A 22,242-nucleotide genomic window follows, 5' to 3' on the forward strand; every position below is an offset into this window, starting at 1 on the left:
AGTAAGATCAAATTTAATTGGCTGTAGGTATAAATTGGTGTGTCAGTGTGTGTGTGTGTGTGTGTGTGTGTGTGTGTGTATGGAGACATGTGATTAATTGGGGTCTCATTCCCAGGCTCTTTGTTTCAAGGATAGGCTTCCATTCCAACAAGACCATAAAGCATTTGAAGCTGTGATTGAGTGAGTTTTTTTTTTTTTTTACCTGTATTATTGATATCTCTGATTTTCTCGTATCATTGTTTCAATCCGACTCGTGCACGCGCATGGATACTGATAATAGCGGGCGATTATTTGCAGACAGGATCAATAAATGTCAAAACGTCTTTTGAAAAGGTCACAAGCAGCCAGATGGCGAGTGCAGTCCAGAGAGGAATCTAATTACTTCAGTCAAGAGCGATAGGAGATGAGGGTGGCGAGAGTAAGTTAAGCCCAGCTGAGTAAGGAAGCCTGAGTAACAAGTGTAGCGCATCATTAGGCATTTATGAAGTGCAAAGTTCACTCCGCTTGCGCATGGGATTACTGCAGTAAAACAGAAAGAGTACTGTTTTTTCACTAGTGCAATCAAGAGGAAAGAGTTTAAGCCACAGAAAAAAAAGGAAATCCAGTTTAGGGATGAAAGTAGAAACTGGGCTGCATGAAAAAGCTGGACCATCATTTGTTTAGAATAGAGGATGAAGGATAGAGGAATTCTAGGCAGGTTCAGGGCTATGGCTTTTTGGAGACTAGCAGAGGAAAGCGAAAGATAGGATTAAGTATAAAACAAATGAAGAATTGTTCTCACCATGTACTGAACGGTAGAGCTTGACTTCCTCTTCTGGAAAGATGATAAAAAAAAAAAAAGGGGAGAAAGTGTGGTAAATTTTGAAAGAAAGGGAAAAAAAATATTCTATCCACTTTGGGTAGCTGATAGATGGCTAACAAAATCCATCATTAATAAGATAATATGTTGCTCTGTGGAAACACTGGTTCGACACGGGAATAGGAAAGTGACATAACAGGAACACTTGGCTTCAAGATATCATGGATTGGTTCATCTTTCAGGTGTTAAAGCGAGGAAATCGGAAAACAGGAATCATGGGCAAAGAAGGAGGAAGTAAAAAAAAAAAAAAGGTGGTGTCTAGAAAATAGATGGAGATGTGGACGGACAATGCACTCGGAGGAGAATTAAGAAGTGTGTGCTAGAGAAACACTGAAGTGCTTTATAAAATGCGCTTGTGGTCAACAAATAAGATTAGAAGAAGGGTCGCATGGAAAACGTCCAAAAATTGTCCTGCAATCGGGAGAACGATATTACTATATTATTAAGCATTTCATGAACAATTCATAAATAATGAACACAATGTACATTTTTCAATTTTATATTCAGAAGATTTTGATCTACCATTTTTTTTGAGTGGATAAAAATAAAAGATAAAATATCCAAAAAATATCCTCCAAATAAAATAAAAAAAGAAGAAGCATGTAATCTTTCTCTTTTGCATGTTGCATCCTCTGGTCTTGGAGCAGCAGAGCACAAGATGCTTTGAGTTCGAATGCAGTGTTATGTAAGCAGCCACGCTGCATTTATTTGAATATGAGGCATATGGACGTTCAGAAAAGAAAAAGGAACTTTCAGATATTTGACAGTTGTGAAGGGGAGGAGATGAGCAGATAATAAACCAAGCAAAAGAATGGAAGGAAAGCAGGAGTCGTGAAGAGAGAGAGAGAGAGAGAGAGAGAGAGAGAGAGAGAGAGAGAGAGAGAGAGAGAGAGAGAGAGAGAGAGAGAGACAGAAAGAGAGAGACAGCGTTTGTAACGGTTGATGGAGGACACGGGGGAGCCTGTTGCTAGGCAATGCGAGGAGCACAGCGATGCTATTTCTGTCACAGAGTTTCCAGGGTTCAGACTTGTGGCTATTCCTGGAACGGGAGTCATATTCCCATCTGAACTAGTTCTTCTCAGCTGGCATGTGCACTTTCTCTCTTACTCTCTTAATCTCTCTCTCTATCACTTACACACAATCACACATAGCTTGTGCAGGAATAAGATGCAATAGTGTAGCAGGTGTTCATTGGGTGTAACCTAAATGTAATCTTTTACTACTATTTTTTATTTTTTTTAAACTTATCTACGTGAATGTAAAACACATAACACTTGGTATCTGGACCTCTCTCTCTCCGTCTACATGTCCCACATTTTTTGCACACTTGCAAAACTGACACTTTAACACTGGACTGGCACACCATAGTAACACTTTAATATCAGCACATTAACACTTTTTATCTGGACTACTGTTAATGTCTCTGTCATATTCATACCCATTCCCTTCTGTCTTATTTTGTATACATTTTATAGTATATTATCTAAACTTATATTTTATACTTTATAGTTGTTTTTTTTTTCTTTCTTCATATTCTATTTATTTCTATTTTATCTTCAGCATTGGATAGTCGTAAAAGGTACCCCACGACATGTGACGAATAAAATTTAATTTAATTAAAAAGGCACTCGAAATTAAATGAGGATTTTTCCTCTACAGGAAGTCGTTTTCAATGCAAATGCTATGATTTGGCAAAAGTCGCATTCCAAATTCTAAAGCGCCCTTGCTGACATTCCAGTCTCCCTCATTCCATCCTCCCAGATGCCACCCGCACTCACAGAAGTGAAATAAATAAATCGTCCAATCCATCTCTTCTCCTTTTTTCACGCCATGTCACTGCCTAGCTGATCAGATTATAGCTTTATTTCTACGCTCTGATAACACTATATTACCGCTTCCTGATTGCAATCCATAAAATTAACCCAGGAAAACTGTTGAGTGGCAAAATAAAAACAAAAGGGGTATTTTGCATATTTATCGCAGAATGTGTGTAGACATGCTCGGTGTTCGTTTGCACTGGAGCGAATGTTGCATAATACTGCATTATGTTCTACTGTTTTGTCTCTCAGACCTGCTATGTACAATTTTAAAGTCTGTTTTTTCAACTCTACATTGTAAAAGAATGTGACATAATTCTTAATCAAAATTCAACAAAACAATGCTTGTCTTAAAGCCACCAATAAGAGAATGGCATAAGACAATGCTACATGCAAACACAAATTTAAAGGCAACTTAATTAGATGAATATAATGAATCAATACTAAGCATCCTAAATACCCATTTTACAACAATTTGCAAAGCTACCATACATGCTAATTTAAAATAAATCCTTAATTTGAAGAGCAGACATTCCTCAATTTTCTACAAATCCCCTAAAAATCTATTTTTTCTTCATGTAAAATATGTTTTCTCCAGGTATCACAGGACTGTAGGAATGTTTCTGCTTACACAACCCTGTTTTTTTTTGCCTGTGTTGAAGTCTGTCATTTACCTTAAAACCAGGTCTTGAGAGGATCTTCGTTGTATTATCTGGCAACCCCCCTTTCACCCATAACAATTATTTGGTTCACCTGCACCAAGCTGAAAGGTGTATTAATTGTATAAAAGGTTTAAAAATAATGAATTTAAATGTGGTACCCCTGCTAGTTCACAAAATGAATCTTGTCACATGTCCAAAACATCTATTCTTGCCTCATAATGCACATATCTAAAGATTTGCACGAACCGACTTTCTTTACTTTTGAGCTAAAGACACATCACAGGTCCAGTGCAAAACTATAAAATCAAACATGGACACCAAGTCTTGACCCTAGATCATCTATATCTTAGGTAAATCTTTTTTTTTTTTTTTGAGCTGGACCATGGCTTCTGTAAATTCAGTTCTCAATAATACCTGGCCCTGAGCTAATTATATATATATATATATATATATATATATATATATATATATATATATATATATATATATATATATATATATATATATAAAAAATAGAGTAAAGCTTTAGTGTAAAGAATAGCCAATTAAATGACTGCCTGATTCAGCAGTGTTTTTCGTAAAACGTCGGGATGGAAAAGGCAAGTGAAAGGTCAAGGTCATAATTCTGAAGCCTGAGAACACTGTTGCATCTTTTCTCCATTACTGCGACTCAGCACAAACACACGGACAGAAAGTGACATTAGTAGCCCCGTGAACACATTGAATTTTTCAAACAGAAAGGGTGGGGGGACTTGCACAGCTACAGGTCAGGTGCCGGAAGATCGGGAGTTCACCTTACCTTAACATCAGCCTTTTTATTCAGCAAACTCTTGGCTGCTGCAAAAGGAGACAGGAAACAGAGACGAATGTTCACAAGTCAGTCGGTGAATTCATCTAATAGATATATTATAAATGTTATTACGGTAGTAACTCAGTTTACAATAATCAGCAAAAACAAGACAATTTTGAATTCCATAAAAAAAAAAAAAAGGGAAAAAAAAAAAAACTTTAGCGTTAATTTAACCACAAATGCCTGGAAAACTCAGCTTCTGATTAGTTCGACTGCATTCTGATTCTGATCAGGTGTCAATTTCCACACACAGGTTTCTGCAAGAGAGGAAAAACTCATACAGGCCCCTGCTGTCTCCTCCTATACAGGTTTTCTTAAATGCACTGTTATGCATTAAAGAGTTATTTTCCTAAACCCGCTCGGGGTAGAAAGGCTGCCGAAATAGCACAGTGATGTTATTAAATATATCATTACCTTTATTAATTTGCCACCATTTCATAAACCAGAGAAGACAATGATCATGTGAAGGATGTCTTTAGAAACCCTATACACCTTTAAATAAACTAAATACAGTAGAAGGTCGTTTTCACACTTGTGTTTTCTTCTTCTTGAGTTTTGCACAAAACCACACCAAACTGAGCAAAGGACCCAAATAGCTGCTCTGTTGTAGGAATGAGATAAATGTAGGTCGCTGTGTGTCGAAAGGGCAAAGTGTGAAAGCAGTTTTGAACGTGAACGTGGTCTTGAGATCTGATCTCTGCTCCTCTTGAAAACAGTGCTTAGGTCCTCTTTAATTAATACTGTAACACACTGTGCACCAAGTGTGTAGCGAGACCGTGCTTAGTGCCACGTGCTGAGTTTACGTGAATGATGACTCTTTTCACTGTACTTATGGTCCACAGAGTCGTGATGGTTGGACTTACTTAGGATTGCGTGCTCCCGCCTCCACATACATTTTGGTATCAAAATGTACTTTATTTATCTACGTTTACACGCTGTCACCTTCAACATAGTCTCTTCTGCCATATCGTGCTGTGTCTCCACAGTGGTGTCAAAACGAACACCTTTGAGCTGAATCTTCGCGAAGAGGGCATGTCCGCAGGCGCCACATACGGCGAGTAGGGTGGGTGTGGAAGTGAGATCATGCAGATTGTTTTTCAGAGGTTGAGCTTGTTCGAGGTCTTCCTGGTCTCCTGTCTCCTTCCAGTGATGTTCTTTCGCTCTTGAAGCTTGTGTGCCCCTTAAAACCCCTCGAACGAATCGGTAGCAGATGTGCCCAGTTTCACAAAGTATTTCACGTTTGCTCTTTGTTCTAACTTGCTGTCCATAATGCAATCGCAGACGTGGTAACGCACCTGGTCAGAATAGCACCAGTTGCACCATTACTTTTTGATACTACCTCGTACATATATACCGTATAGTTTATGTAGTACGGTACTTTGAATTGCTCTGTTTTGCTCTATTATGTACTGTCATTTGTTAAACTATTAATAACTTACAGTATACTACCCCATACTGATCAACATTATTGGGTGACTACTGGGTAGGTTAGGCCATGTCTCGACTTTTTCAAATTACAACAGGGTTAATCGGGACGCATCTTCATCGTAAGTCAGGAAACGATCTATATATTTTCATATTTTGCAGGAAAATAGCTGTCATGGTTAAAAAACATACTTTCACAGAACTATAACAGTGCAGTGCAATAGTCCAGCCTGTCTTACCACAAATCTTATACGATATCAACTTGTTTTTGTTCTTTGTTTGTTTTGCAGGCATTGCAGACGATGGCATGCTACGCATATGGGCAGCACTGTTCCTTTCTGTTAATGTTGTTAGTATCACAGTCAATAATTGAATGTACCTAAAGCTTGCGATTTTGCGAACCGAAGAAAAAAAAAAAAAGTTTGTATAAAAAAAAAAAAAACAGGTGTGAAAATGCCTTGAAGATTATAAAGAGGATACAGTATGTACTTGTCAGAAATGCATTGCTGAACATTTAATAGGCAAAAGAAAACTTATAAATCACTGACACAAGAGGACTGTTTTAACGCTCAAATTGAGGAACCATGAAGCTTATGATCATTCATGGTTTCGATACAGTTAAAAGAAGTGCATGCCCTTAATAAGCCACGGATCTCACGCATCGTTCACTCAAATAGCTCATGGATCATATTTAACGTATTTAACGCAATGGGTTTAAGGTGACTGAAAACAAAGGTTATTTGGTGTTAAATTGCTCTGTGCTGAATCAGCGAACCAGAGAGCTTTGACAATCAGCCAAAGAGGAGAAGAAGGAAGTGATGTTGACCACTAATCAACGTAGATGATGAAGATTGCACTGGTCATAATTGAATGTCCCGGTACGAGTAGAAACCACATGCGTTTTTAGATACGCGCCGATGATGGCTTATTAATAAATGCGGTTAGTTTTAGGCTCGTGTGTCCATGCAGGTTGGGTCAGGTTCATGACCTATGACAAAAAAAAATAGACACTGTTGGGTAAGAAGTCGTGCAGTGATCCCTGTGGAGAAAATTCAACTTGCTCTTAGGAGAGAGACAGGGAGAGGATTGAGATTCTTACCTTGCCATTAACACAGCGTGAAAACCAAAAAACAAATAAATAAAAATGAATAAAAGAGAAAAAGGAGAAAGAAAAAGGGAGGACAGCAAAAGTCAAACATCTGCAGAACTAAACTTTAGTCTGTGAAGGAAAAATAAAGCAACCGAATCTCACGTCTACTGCATCTAAAGCTGATGTTTGAGGAAGAAGTCTGAAAAGATTTTTTGGTTTATTTTATTTATTTATTTGAAAAAAAAAAATTTGTGTAAAATAGTTTTCATAAATTTATTTGAATAAAACTTCAGTGTATTAGTAAATGAAACTTTATATTTGTATATTTAAAAAAAAATTTGCACTATGATAAATGTTTCTTTTTTTGGTTATCTCCTCTTTTTTTTTAAGAGAAAAATTAAGCAACAATAATTGCATTTGATTGTATTGTAATGTTGGACAATACTATATAATCACAGTTTGGGTAAAGCAGGTGCACGCTGTGCAATTTGGCCATAATTTGGTCGTCTCATCTAAGGCTAAAATCTGTAGTGATCTGTCGTTTTTTTTTTTTTTTTTTTCTCCGATCAAATTTTGGCGGTTTCACCATCTTTCCTGCAGTGTGATTTTTCCCACGACGACCAAGAACCAATGGGCGCGCCGAACCTGATGACGCAAATTAGCGCAGCAACTTCAGACCACCTTAAGGAAAACGTCAAAACGAGTCGGGTGCAGCAAGAACAGTGAACAGAAAGAACGTCAAGGAAATGAACGCTACAGACTGTTTTCAGTTGCTGCTGGCTACAATTAGCGAGAGAATGTGGTCTGAATGTGTCACAGATTGATGACGTAAAACTTTGTGTTTTTTTTCTTGTGTGCGTCAGTTTCTGGCAGTCGTACAGCTGAAATTATGACAAGTAATGTTCTACAGAGCGACATGGGGATCATGTCTGTACAGTCTGAAAAGCAACAATCGCACAGTATGCATCTGGCATAAGACTTTCTGGGAAGGTTTTTTGATGTTTGTACAGCTGCTGCATTAATCACCCAGGTCTAATCGCATGCTTCCTCTGACTTCACTCTGATTGACATGGAAGAAAGAGTTTGCCCCTCCCACCCATACAGCCTGACCAGTTTTGCTCTCTTGGCAATAAAGAAATAAATAAATAAACAAATAAATAAATAAATTAATTAATTAATTAATTAATTAATAAATAATCATTTCTGATATCAATTTCAAATTTTAGACTTCCATTATAAGTGACTTTTTGAGTATCTTTCTGTGAAATTTCTCTCTGTGCGATCAATGAAGTGGAAAGAGAAGAGGTTGGAAATCGTTTAAAAATCTTCTGTCAAAACTTGCACGTTGCTCTTTCCGATTGGGATATAAATAAATAAAAGGAGATAAGCAGAGCCACCAAAGAAACAATCATTAACAACTGCTTGTTCAGTTTAAAAAAAATTATTTCTGCAATGTCAATGACAAACGAGTAATATTTAAAGCCATTTAGATAGCAGATTCCATTTTTTTGAGATGAGGGAGGGAGGGAGAGCAGCTAACCGATACAGACATGAATATTTGATCGCAGGCATGTGGAGACAGCATCAAATGTGAAGCGCAGCCTTTGCACTGAGCCACAGCCACCACTCCAGCTGAGAGCACCAGCTCTCCACTCCCATCTCAAAACGAGGGCTCTCCAACGTGCTCAAACATACATGACTTATTTTTTTTTTTGGAAAAAAACGGCAGGTTTGGATATTTGACTGCAGTAGGCGGTGTCAAATATGAAACACAGCCTTTGCGCGAAGCAACAGCCACGGCTAGCTCACACGAGAAGCTGCACTTTATCACGCTACACAGTGTGGACGTACAGCGTGGCAGTTATAGAAACGATTCACAGGCATTTTGTATACAAAGCACATGTAAAAAATAAAATAAATAAAACCATCAGAGGTGGTGGAGATCATCCACCAGCACCACATTTTCAAGCTACTCAAACGGCACAGTCATCTTTCTTTACCCGTCCGCAAAAAAAAGCCAAAAAAATAAACCACAATCCAGTCTCATTTTCTTTTGTAACCACAAGATGCAAATGTTGCCACAGAAAACTCCACACATCCCAATATATTAGTGTTCATGCGGTAGTCCAGTCGCTCATGCAACATTCAGTACAGCAGCAGGCAGCCCGTTCCATTCCCACTTCCATGGTGAATCTCACGGTCTCATACAAATACAGAGGGACAGAAAAAGAGAATAAAGACTGAAAATAATGGCACGTGAGATGAAGGAGAAAGAAGAGAAGAGTAATCTAAACAAGATATACATTAAGGCACAAAACAAAATCGAGAAACACTGATGGGAGACGCAGAGGAAACACTGTGCCTCGGTGATGTGGAGAAATTAAATGACATGACAAGATGGCCGATGAGACGACAGCGAAGGTGGAGGAGAAGAAAAGGATGAGGAGCGAAAAGATTTTTAAGAGATGAGAAGAAGGGGATGATTGTGGGAATGAAATGTGAGACAGGAAGAAGAGAAAGGTACAGATGAGCCACTGTGGGTGGCGCATGCTTTTAGCTTCATGCAAAGTAGGAAACAAGAAAAAAATGGACCAAAATAAGGTAGAGATACAGAGGGGGAAAGAAATGATGAAGAGAAGAAAGAAAGGACTAAGACCAGTCGAGGAAGACAAAAAGAGGCAATGCAAAAGGGGGAATGTTAAAGAAATAAACCACAGTGTATTTAACTTCATCTCATCTCATCTGTGCTTCCTTAACACTCGGCTACCACGAAAGTCATACGTATGTAAATAAAGCTCTAAACGTACACTGTATGGACAAAAGTTTGTGGACACCCGAGCATGATTCATACGTGCCTTTTGAACATCCTATTCGACATTTGGTCCCCATTTGCGGCTATAATAACCTTCACTGTCTTGGGAAGATGTTCCACTGGATCTTGAAGTGTGCTTGTGGAGTTTTGTGCATATGCACCCACAAAGGCATTAGTACTGGTGTAGGATGAGAAGGCCTAAGGTGCAGTTAGCGTTCTAGTTCATCAAGATCAACAACTCCAACCCATGTAAAGCATATCCTACATGCTACATGCATCCGAACACATCCTACACAACTGTGTGCCTCGAATTTTGGTGGTAACAGTTTGGAGAAGAACCACATACATTCACGTGATGATTCACGTGTCCCAATACTTTTGTCCAAATAGTGCATTTATAGTGCATCGGTGCAGCCGTGTTCTTGATTCTGATTGGCCTGTAGCATGGACATGAGTTCTTTGAGAACTTTTTTTTGTGAGAAATCATTTACTTGTACAGGCAATTGATAATCTAGTTGTTTTATTTTTTTAAGAAAAACTCTAATTAATGAATTGCGACGTTTATTTATTTTTATTTTTTTACCTTTTACAAAAAGTCTCCAGTTTGTTGTTTTTTTTTGTCTATTTTCTGTTCTCTGAATTGTTTTGTGGCTGATCTGCACTAGGTGTAATCATATACCGATTTACACAGATGAGGTCCATTCATAACTACACAAAACCGATGCGGTATAAATAAATATAATTTATGATAAATGAGCCTAATCTTTCAATATGTCGATCGACAAAATTTACTATTTACTATAGAGTGAGTTTTGCATAAACCAAACGAAAAAAGAAATGTCGAAAAACAGATTAGGTATAAAAAGAAAAAAAAAGAAAAAAAAAAGAGAAAACACTGAAGTATTTCTTTGATAAGGGAGAAAGATACGTGGGAGGAGGAGGAGGAAGGACAAACAAGGACAGGGGAGAAGTGTGGAAAAGAGGACAGAAGGAGGAGAGAAGGCCCCCTCAGGGACTCTGCTACCTTGTTCCACCAGCCCTGCTGTGGTGCCTGCTGCTGCAGCAACGGCAGCAGCGGCGGCAGTGACCGAGGCCGGAGCCGTGGTCTGCCTGCTACCCACTGACACACAACGTCCACGCACACAAAAATGAGAGGAGAGAAAGAAAGAAAGAGAAAGAAAGAGAGGGTGGGATAGAAAGGGAGAAAGAGCACAAGGAAGAGAGAATTGTTTATTAGTCTAAGAGCAAAAGAGGTTTTTTTTGTTTATAAGAAAACATGTGAAAATGATCCCCACGCAAAATGATCCCATCAGATGTTCATTTTAATCGTCTGCAGCGATGCTGCTTCAGACAGAAAAACGGTCACGGACACGATTCTTTAGAAGGCATGGACGCACACAGAGACAGAGACGGGGTTCTGACGGATAAACAGACGACAGGAGCACGTAAGGACATGAAGGAACTCGGAGACGAAACAGTTCCTGAAAACACGGTTAATAACTAGACATACAAAGAAATAAAAATTCAACTGAAGGGCATGATGCACTGTTAAACATCAAATGAAACCAGGATTTTGATGGAGTGCTGAACTTACCGGAGAAGTTTCGGGACACCAGCATGGTAGTTAGGATAGCGCCCTACAAGGAGAGGCAGAAGGAGTAAAGAGTACAAAAAGGAAAAAATATATTAAATAACTGTGTAGGTGTTAACAGGTCCAATTTAACTGGGACTAACATTTGAAATGTGACCCGACAAAAGAAAAACATTTTGGTGTAAAAACAAAATAAAACTAAATTACCCTGAGTGGCACCTTTCCCACTTAACACACAAAGAATAAAGTTTATAAAATACGAGAACTCAACTCAAGCAGGCAGATGCTAAACAAAATACATAAATATCAGAAAGGTTCATTCTGAATTTCGAATCCAAACTGAACTTGACCTACTGTGCAGCATAAAACTGGTTAAAATGAAGTTCTACCCAATTTCTGCCATATAAGCGTAATTAACAATACAATTTAACACAACAAATGTTCTAAACAAACAAAAAAAAAGTCTAGGAATTTTCACGACGGGAAACTTTCCATTGGAATTAAGGGGAATAAACTGAGGATTTACAAAATTGCAGGTTAGCTATTTACAGGGAACTTGAATGCAGTTGGATAATCTCAGTGAGACAACCAGATTGAATGCAATATCAGTTGAATTTCTACCCTGCACGTCCATCAATCACACGCACACTGCACACCTAGTGCAGGGCTACTGAGGCCAAGCCCCCTGCATACATAACACACATCATTTCTTCAATCCTGCACACAAAATAATGTCAGAAAATGTCCATCTTGGTGAGTATTTATGTTTAAAACTTCTGTATTAGTTTGCATGCATGTCAGTTTATGGGTGATGATGTTTTTACAGGGTATAGTTTACCCAAATTTCTAAAGAAATTTCTAATTTCCCTAGAAATTCCTGTAAATTTCCATAAACACTGCTAGATTCCCATGGAAAGGTTCTGGTAACTTTCAACCCTACAGGCAAGTTTGTGTTACTGTTTATCTGGAGCTGAATCTCAAACGGTGCTGTGTATAAAAGCATTTTAGTTAATACCCTGTGTAGCATTTCAGTTAACATCTCAATGTTTTAACAACATATCAGCAAAGAAAAGAGTCTCATAGTAAACATATTTAAATTTCTTTTCAATAGACTGTGTGTGTGTGTGTGTGTGTGTGTGTGTGTGTGTGTGTGTGTGTGTGTGTGTGTGTGTGTGTGTCACACCTTAAGTTTCCTCCTGGCATTGAACTTCTTCAGGCACTCCACTGTCTCTTGTCTGTGCATCATGGAGGCCACTGTAGAGCGTTGCTAAGGAGACAAGCAAAGAGAACCGATTGATGAGGTCTGCATTACTATTGCACATGTTTATCTACTGTTGATGAATGTACGCATCACCTATATGGCATTTGGTATGTGTACTTACGCAGACCCATGGGTGTTTAAGAGCCTCCTGAGCTGTGATTCTCTTGGCTGGATTGATGGTCAACATCTGATTGATGAGGTTTTTGGCTTCAGGTGTGACTGTGTCCCACTCTGGAGATGGAAACTGGCCAAAACAACTGAGAACGTCACCACCACCACTCGCACACTAAGCACTCCAATACTCAACCACAGTAACCTACTTTCAGCAGGAACATCTCTTTTTTAAAGCATATAACAGAAGCCTCAATGCAAAGAAAAACTGGGACACCTGACTTTTCCAGCCATATGTGATCCTTCCCCAAACTGTTACCACAAAGTTGGAGGCACACAATTATAGTAGGTGTCTTTGGATATGTTCAAATACAATTAAACAATGTTTTAGCATGACAATGCCCTTGTGCAAAAAGCCAAATGCAGAACTGTATATCTGGTTTACATGGGTAAGAGAGGAAGATCTTGAATGACCTGCTATAGAGCTCTGACCTCAACCCTACTGAACACCCTCTGGGATGAACTGGAACACTAAATGCACCCCAAACCTCCTCACCCATCATCAGTACCCGACTTTAACTAAAACCCTTGTAGCTGAATGAGCACAAATCCCCACAAGAACACCCCAAAATCTAGTGGAGCATCTTCCCAGAAGGGTGGAGGTTATTATAACAGAAAATGGCGACTAAATGTGGAATGCGGTGTTTATAAATCACATATCAATCGACTGGTCAGGTGTCCACAAACCTTTGCCTAATTAAATGTTTACAAATTTAATAAAACTTCAGGCATTCGAGACGTCTAAAAGATTTCTTAAGGCTTTGATTATGATCAATAGAGTTTAATGCATTTTAATGTATTTCTTTCATAGCTCTTTCAAAATGTATTCCACATGCTATATTTGATCAATTTAAGTTACTGCACACACACACACACATCTGCCATTTAAAAAATCCCCAATTACTGAGAAAAAAAAAAAGTTTACTCCACAGTACCTAATAATGTAATGTAATTATAATATAGTTCCCAATATACTGTAGTTAAAATATCCCTATATTAATTCATAACTGCGGGCTGATATGGCAAAAGTGACTGTATTACAATTTTCAAAAACATGTCTACAAATACAAGTGTATTACAATATATAGAGTTGCAAAAAAAGAAATAAGAACAAAATGTGTGTAACGCATTTGTCTATTACTTCAAAAAAACATGTATATCTTAAACACAAACTTGACACTAAGGATGCATAAAGATTGTTTAAAGATTTTGTGCACAACCTCCATCAAATCGAACATCCATTTATAAAAAGAGTAGTGTGTGTATTACAATATGGATATTTATTGCAATCTTGGAATTGAAAAGTCATACCACCCGTACGACCGTAATCAATTACTATAACAGTGGCCTGGGAGAGTGAATGATCCATTACTAACTGGTATAGTTTTATTTGTATTTTTTTTTAAACAGAAAAAAAGATGAAAAGGATAGAGAGGAGAGGAAATGGTGTGACTTACATCATAAGCCCCAGCTTTAATCTGCTGATAGAGTTTATGCTGGTCCTCATCCCAGAATGGAGGATAACCAACCAGTAGAATGTAGAGAATCACACCTGACACACACACACACACACACACACACACACACACACACCTCTAAACACACATACCTACATACCTACACAGAGCCACGTGCAATTTAAGGACCTGCAGAGTCAATGTCAAGAATCTGTGTGTGTGTGTGTGTGTGTGTGTGTGTGTGTGTGTGTGTGTGTGTGTGTGTGTCTGTCTTTACCACAGGCCCAGATGTCCACGGGTTTTCCATATGCCTCCTTCCTCAACACCTCAGGGGACAGATACCCTGGTGTCCCTGCAAATCCTGCACATTCAACACACACATACATCCATTAATTATGAAGCAATACATAAAGATCCTAAACTGTATTAATAATGCATGATCAAAAGAAATCACCCTCATGAAAAAAGTCTATAGCCTTTTGTCATAGAAAAGCCGCTTTCGAATAAGAAAGACGATTGTTCTTGTAAGTGTGCAACGTTTAAAAAATCCAGTGTATAATACGTACGTCTTTCTAAATCAAAATAATAAAAGAAATTATTAATCTAATTTTCAACTGATATGCTACTGATTTGATATGTAACAGTAATAAAACACTGGAGCTACTGTATAACATTAAAGTGTTGGTTGTTAATTGCTATTTTTCATAATTGTGTAATTAACATTTAAACAACTTTGTGTGTTTCATTCTGATGTATCTGTTCAGGAATCTGGGTCGATATTTTTTTTCTTTCTTCTGTATGTGATTTAGGCCACGCTCAGTGGAAAGAGAATTATAACTGATGGGTTACACAACAGAGAAGGTGCATTAAGTTGGTCAGAAGTAGCAAAATGGGTTTTAAATACAAGAGACAAGGCTACGGTGCAGTTGCGTACCAAACCATGCCTGCTGTTCTCCCTGCACCTCAATCGCCAGACCAAAATCAGCCAGCTTCACTGCAGCGTTCTTACACTTACTGGCCAGGAGCAGGTTCTCTGGCTAGATGGAGAGAGAGCAATATTAGTACTTTTACAAAAACAAACAGCAACACATAGAAATATTGAACACAGACTGGCAGGTACACTTTACATGCAGACAAACACCAGCACACACATTGAAGAAAGCGACACAGCAAACATACAGTGGCGCACACACAAGGACACACACCCACACACACTCAAATGAAGTAAGATTTCACACTGTCTCCATTTTCATTTGTTAGAAAAAGACACATGGGTGAACTTGAAACTCAAAACCTGTGCCTTTTTCTCACCCTTTTAATGCAAGTTCATGAGAAGTTTGTACATTTTAAAATGGACACTACACAGGACTTTAGAAGTCATGATTTGCCTCTGCTTGTATTGAAAGTGTGTGTGTGTGTGTGTGTGTGTGTGTGTGTGTGTGTGAGAGAGACCCGGATAAGCTAGCCTCGTTATTCTGTGTCGCTGACGGATACTAATAACCTGCCGTCCCTCATAGGACTCTGTGATGCACTGCACATAACACGTGCACACACATGCACTATCGTATGACAGTCTCCAGTACCTCAGTCAAAATGTGCGTACACACACACACACACACACACACACACACACACACACACACACACACTTTGGCAAAAACACCACTGCAGGTGAAGTTTTCCTGCATTGCAGTGGTTCTAGGCAGCTGCCTAACTCTTTAAGCGCAGTGTGTTGTGCAACAATCTCGCGCAAACTTTATGTGACATTGGAAATAGACTATATGCACAAAAGTTTGTGGACACCCGACATCTCGTTCCACATTTAGTCGCCATTTACTGTAACAAGAACCTCCACTCTTCTGAGAAGGTCTTCCACTAGAGTTTTGAGTGTGTTTGTGGAGATTTGTGTTCATTAAGCCAAGTCAGCGACTGATGTCCTACCCATATAAACCACATCTTAATGGTGCACAGGCCAATTCAAGTCAAGAGGCTTTGCTATCAACAGGGTTCAGTCTCCTAGTTCAAGTGGAAGGAACGTTTTATGCGGGCATCCAAAGACACAACTGCATACCTCCAACATTGTGGTAACAGTTTGGGATTAGGGTTAGGGATTTTTTTAACCACAAATGAAGTGGTTAAAAAAGGTAGACTAGTTTTGTAACACGCCAACAGATGGCTGCAAAAGGCTGCACGCACAGTCACAGGGAGCACCGACCTTCATAAGTCAGTGTGCCAAAAGACATCATCCTGTGTGTAAAGGCAGCTGTGCAACTGGTGCTATTCTGACCACGTGTGTTACCATAGGGATTATTTTGAAGGTGGCAGCGTGTAAACATAGATAAAGTACTTTTTTGTAAACAGAGCTAGTCTCAAAACTTTCTGATTCCACGATGTGTAGCTTGGGGAGAGACGGGGATAATGTTGTTTGGTTATTTTAAATAATCATAGCACCATCTTGAAGCTTAATCATTTTTTTTACTTCTTTCGCACATAGTTTGGTTCCTCTTCGCACCACCTTTAACAAAAATTAGTGGCTTTATATCTTAATTATTATTCTGCCTTATTGTCATGAGACTGCAAACACAAATCCTGACAATGACGCATCTATTCAAGGTCAGGAGCAACAAGAGCAAAAACAGCCAAGGGTGGGAGGGGCATACTTTCTCTGCCCTGTCAATCACAACAACACTAGCCAGGCCTAGACATCTGTGAGCTCATGTATGCGTAAGAGGGCAGATAGTGCTTTTCTGTGTGTGTGCTTGTGTGTTGATTCTCCGATTCCAATTTATATTTGTTTTCTGGGCCAAGTGATGTGTAAGAAGACGTGATGTGTTTACACAATCCAACTCCTAGGAAATAAGGACCAGTGCAATACCGTAGAAACGAAATATGCCTCTCCACACTAATCTCTAAACTGCACAACACTGCAATTTCCATTCTCAGATATATGTACGGAAACAATGACTCACACACACACACACACACACACACGCTGACTAAAAGACTCCCAACATGCTGTGCTGCCTTAAGTGGGTTTTGCTCACTTTGATTAGTGTTGTGTGCCCACACATCTTACTGCAGACCAGTACAACACTGTACGCCTGTGTGTGTGTGTGTGTGTGTGTGTGTGTGTGTGTGTGTGTGTGTGTGTGTTGGAATGGAACACATCGGTTATTCATGTGGAGGCTGCTCTTGCCACATTCCCACTACCAAGAGTAGAAGTCATAGGCCTCTATTCAAAAGGGCACTCCAATTTAAGCAGACATCGATAGCGTGAAACCGGAGCGGCCCTGCAATCCTGAGACCTGACTGGCAAACTAAACAATGACGCATCACACTCAGGCTGTGTGTACGCGCTTCACGCTGTCAGGCGTGTGCTTAACCCTCTTGTGATTGTCCTTTTACGCAAGAGTGAAAATTACACACGTGGGGACATATCAGGTGATATTTCTCACTTAAGATCCTTTTTTAAATATTAGCAGTGGCGTGGTATTTAACCAACACAAACATTAGGGATGAAAAATATATATATTTCAAATGCATTGCAATGGATCTGTGTCCATGAGCAAAACATCAGAATCCAGCAACTTTGGATTTCAATTGGGGAAAATAAATAAATAAATAAAAAATGCCGGCAATATTAATTATACATGAATGTTACACTACAAAAAAAATAAATAAATAATTATAAAAAATAAATAAATACAAAACAGCATGTATTAGAAATTGTGTCCTGGAAAATTACTTGCATGTGATAAAACGTAACATACTGTGTGTATAATCAAACCCTGTTTAACCAACACACACACACACACACACACACACACAAATCCAACTAAGGCACAATGTAAACACTCTTCCACTAGAAACTTCTATAATGTTCAGAACATTTTACCTGTACACCTAATTACACAATTACTTTACTGTGCATTAATCGTGAACAAAGAAATTTCGGTCTCGTCCCTCTGACCTGACAGAAGCTCAGAATCAGTAACACCATACGACTACCTGTTTTGCCTTCTGATCGATTGCAGCTGCATGGTGCAAGAGCTGGATAAGCAGGTTAAAATGATGCAGACTGAATGTCAGCAAGGGTCAGTGATCACAGGGGTGCACTGAAACCTAGGTGTGATAATTGGTCTGTGACTCAGCAATCTACACTTCCTGCCTGTGGTGGAGGAGAAATTGCACTTTCCTTTCAAGGGACTTCAAGACTTTTCAAGGGTGAAGAAGACGAATTCATGTTAAAGAAAAGTGTTTTTTTTGCCTTATTGTTTTAAGATTAAGGGCAGACATATACGAGGTGGTATCAAAACATTTTAAAACTAGTTTTGTAATATGCCAACAGATGGCAGCACCAGGCTGCACGCACAGTAACAGGGAGCACCGGCCTTGATAAGTCAGTGTGCCAAAAGGCATTGTCCTGTGTACATTGAGAGCTGTGCAACTGGTGCTTTTCTGACCATGTGGGTTACCATGTCTGCTATTCTGAGCACGCGTGCACCCAGTTACCGAGTTTCTCACCAAAAACAACATGAACTCACTTCCACTCTACTTGACCAGATTTGGCTCCTGTGGTCCTTCGTCCTCTTCCCGAAGCTGAAGATCCATCTCAAAGGTCACCATTGCGGAGATCCAGCACGAATAGCAGACACGCTTTTAAACTTTTTGATACCACCATGCACTGTAATGCTCCTTTTGTCCATAAGCATATTTAACTAGGCAAAAAATTAACATCATAGAAGCTGCACCGGGCAAGCAATAATTTAGTATAGACGTCAAATTTCCTACTTTATCAGACTCGGTTGATGTCTGGTGTAGGAAGTGGCAGAAGTTTCGACTATCTTTTCTATCCTTTTAATGAGTCTTCTAGCCACTCATGAAGTTTTAATGCTTTTTCATTTCCAACAGCACACTCCGCATTCCCAGATAAACACACACACACACACACACACACACACACACACACACACACACACACACACACACACACACACACACATATATACACACTTGCGCACACATTACTCAGCAGACGACAACACGGCACCTGTCACTCACCTTCAGGTCTCGGTGCACCACGCCCATTTGATGGCAGTGAAGCACCGCCTCCAGGATCTGCTGGATGCAATGACTGCATGCAAACACCAGGGGGCGCATGTTAGTCTGAGCAGCGCTACAGTCTCGTGCACAGGCCAGGGGTATTTGGGACAAGAGGGGGGGGAAGGGGTGGTGGGAATGGGGGGGGGGTCTCTGCAGACACAAAGCTCTTGCCTTCCAAACATGATGAATCAATTCAACCCTGACTCAATATATAGGCTAGTGCGGTTAGCCATGCTAACACCATTATTATTGTAAAAAAAAAAGTGTCAAATTTATTGCCTAATTACTACTACTACAGCTCAATTTTCACACAGAAGAAAGATGCATGAACTGTTCCATTCCTTGTTGTTGTAGGTGGTACTCTTAAGAGTACAGCTCTTGTACCATTGGTACCATATACATTTTGCTTGTGAATACAGAATTCCTTCATGCTAATTACAATTCAATTATGCAGCTGACCATCACACTGACATGTTCTTTGCAAGCATCACATTTTAGATTTGTTCCCCTCTAAATGTTTTAATAAAATTCACTCTTCTGTGGTGGCTTTCGTCCAGATTTAAAAGGAGAAGAAGAAAAAGCCTTTAGAGTCTCCCATATACATTACAGTACAATGAAAATCTTTTCTTGAACCCCTGACCTGATCAGTAACCCAGAGGCTTAACCACTGAACCACCGCTGCCACTAGAGCCACAACCTATGACCACTGTGAGAATTTGTGTTCATTTATGCAGAAAAGCATTAGTCAGTTCAGATGCTGATGTTGCATGAGGAGGCCTGGGGTGCAGTGGGGGTTCCAGTTCATCCTAAATGTGTTTGGAGGGGTTGAGGTTCGAGCTCTGTTGCAGGACACTTGAGTTCTTCCCCACCAGCCTTAACAAAACCTGTCTTTATGTACCACTAGATTAGAATACAGACCAATGGATGTCAATTGTGTAGTTTTAAGCTCTCAGACAGCGAGCATGCGAGCATCTAAACTATCAGTTCTCCCGTCTTCATGGTCATTCGTGTTCATTCTTCATTATTACGTAGCACCTTACATTGTCAATCATTTTGACTGTTTTTGGTCTTGCATTTTGCACATCTAAATATATCTGCACTATTTTTTAAACACCACTTTATCATTACATATTTTCTCATATCTTCTCTTATTTTCTTTTATTTTCATATCTTCTCATATTTTATATTTATAAGGGATCGACCGATCTGATCGTTCCGTTTCACTGAAAGTTGTGTTCTGCGTGTAACTATGTTTTTGAAGCATAAAAATCCTAAAATTTTTTTTTTTTGTGTGGCAACAGCTTGAGAAAGATCCCACATACCGGTGTGATGTTCAGGTGTCCATATACCTTTGGTCATACAATGTGTTAAAGCATTTGCATTATTTTCCCATACGTATATGTATTAGGTAGCGTCTGATAGAGCCATTCATTACCCTTGTAAATAGTACTGATATAAGTAGGTACTGCACCCTTCTTTCTACTGCGATCACAATTGTTCTCACTTCATTATATAAGATCCAGAGGAATGTTAATGAATTTTAGAAACTGTTTTAACATTTCTTTCTAACTGCAACATACTTAGTTATACCGATCAGGCATAACATTATGACCACTGACAGGTGAAGTGAATAACACTGATTATCTCTACATCATGGCACCTGTTAGTGGGTGGGATATTATTAGACAGCATGTGAACATTTTGTCCTCAAAGTTGACGTGTTATAAGCAGGAAAAATGGGTGAGCGTAAGGATTTGAGCGAGTTTGAGAAGGGACAAATTGTGATGTCCAGACGACTGGGTTAGAGCATCTCCAAAACTGCAGCTCTTGTGGGATGTTCCCGGTCTGCAGTGGTCAGTGTGTATCAAAAGTGCTCCTAAAAAGGAACAGTGGTGAACCGGCGACAGGGTCGTGCACGGCTGAACATTGATGCACTTGGGGAGCGAAGGCTGGTCTGTGTGGTCCGATCCAACAGACGAGCAACTGGAGCTGAATTTGCTGAAGAACTTAATGGTGTTAATGCTTGACAGGTCAGAACTGTTTTGGCAGCAAAAGGCAACCAGCACATTATTAGACAGGTGGCCATAATGTTTTGCCTGAGACAGCATGAGCAAAAAACTGAAAGGCAAGGCTGAGTGACTGTGTAGAATTCTGCATTTTTTTTTTTTTCTAATCTATACTCTATCTATCTCTGCATTCCTGTCAGCTCTACAGTTCAGTACAGAAGACGTAATAGGCAGGAACAATTTAAAGACAGAGCGACAGAACCATGGCTTCACAATCCATAATAAAAAAAAACAAAAAAAAACAAATCTATGTTCATCTATGTTCAATCTTGTCATCCCTTGTGAAAAAATTCACACAGTTACATACAGGCACGGGGTCTATTCAGGAGACAGACACAAACAGAGGGAGATGGACACAAACGATACACAGGTCAACATATATCTATGCTGGACCAGATAGATATATTCATACACATACCGGAAAAAACACAATCAGGTGATGTACCGTTGCATTAGTGCGCGTGTGTGTGTGTGTGTGTGTGTGTGTGTGTGTGTGTGTGTGTGTGAGCACTTTGAGTATGTGTGCACACGTGGGAGGTTGAGTACATGCGCAGTGTGAGGCGCCAGCAACGCATTGCATGCACCAGGGCCGGTTGCTAAGAGACCGCAGCATGTCGTCATGTGCCGGTGTAAAGGGTGCTAAAGCGGCGAGAAATGCAGATTAAGGAAATTTCGGAGAGGGTGAGGACAAAATAGAGCTGGACGAGGTCTAATAATGTAACGGGCAACTTCAGGAGAGATAATGGGTTAAGAAACACAGCCTTTTACACCTGAAATGCAATGCAGAAATTAATGAATGCACTTTAAAAGTACATACAGACGAAGATGTGAGCAGATACACACAAGGAGAAGACAGTGTGAATGTGTGACAGAGGGTGTATATGTGGGGCAGATGCTATTTCGTGTGTGTGTGTGTGTGTGTGTGTGTGTGAGAGAGAGTGTGTATACGTGCTCTGATTTACTGTGAATTGAATGGCAGTAAAGATCAGGGAAATAAATCTGAGCACTGCCTCTTCCAATGAATAAATTCTACAGAGGTCATATCATACCGTGCATGTGTGAGTGTGTGTGCGTGTGC

General features: G+C 39.5%; 1 protein-coding gene across 50 annotated transcripts in view; it reads right to left on the reverse strand.

Moving 5' to 3' along the window:
* Positions 1-22,242, reverse strand: part of camk2b1 (calcium/calmodulin-dependent protein kinase (CaM kinase) II beta 1) — a 74,033-nt gene that overhangs the window by 22,721 nt on the left and 29,070 nt on the right. For 9 of the 50 annotated variants that reach the window (XM_083526918.1, XM_083526901.1, XM_083526892.1 and 6 more), the window contains exons 7-15: positions 14,930-15,032; positions 14,273-14,356; positions 13,996-14,090; positions 12,489-12,611; positions 12,290-12,373; positions 11,110-11,152; positions 10,540-10,635; positions 4,138-4,175; positions 782-814 (exon numbers count right to left, since the gene is read on the reverse strand). In XM_083526918.1, the coding sequence (XP_083383044.1) occupies positions 782-814; positions 4,138-4,175; positions 10,540-10,635; positions 11,110-11,152; positions 12,290-12,373; positions 12,489-12,611; positions 13,996-14,090; positions 14,273-14,356; positions 14,930-15,032 (699 nt within the window). Of the gene's footprint in view, positions 1-781; positions 815-4,137; positions 4,176-10,539; positions 10,636-11,109; positions 11,153-12,289; positions 12,374-12,488; positions 12,612-13,995; positions 14,091-14,272; positions 14,357-14,929; positions 15,033-19,056; positions 19,130-22,242 lie in introns of all 50 variants that reach the window. The other 41 variants (XM_083526921.1, XM_083526904.1, XM_083526897.1 and 38 more) reach the window with 13 other exon arrangements.

Source organism: Silurus aristotelis (genome assembly GCF_946808225.1).
Source record: "Silurus aristotelis genome assembly, chromosome: 23".
NCBI classification, from domain to species: Eukaryota; Metazoa; Chordata; class Actinopteri; order Siluriformes; family Siluridae; genus Silurus; species Silurus aristotelis.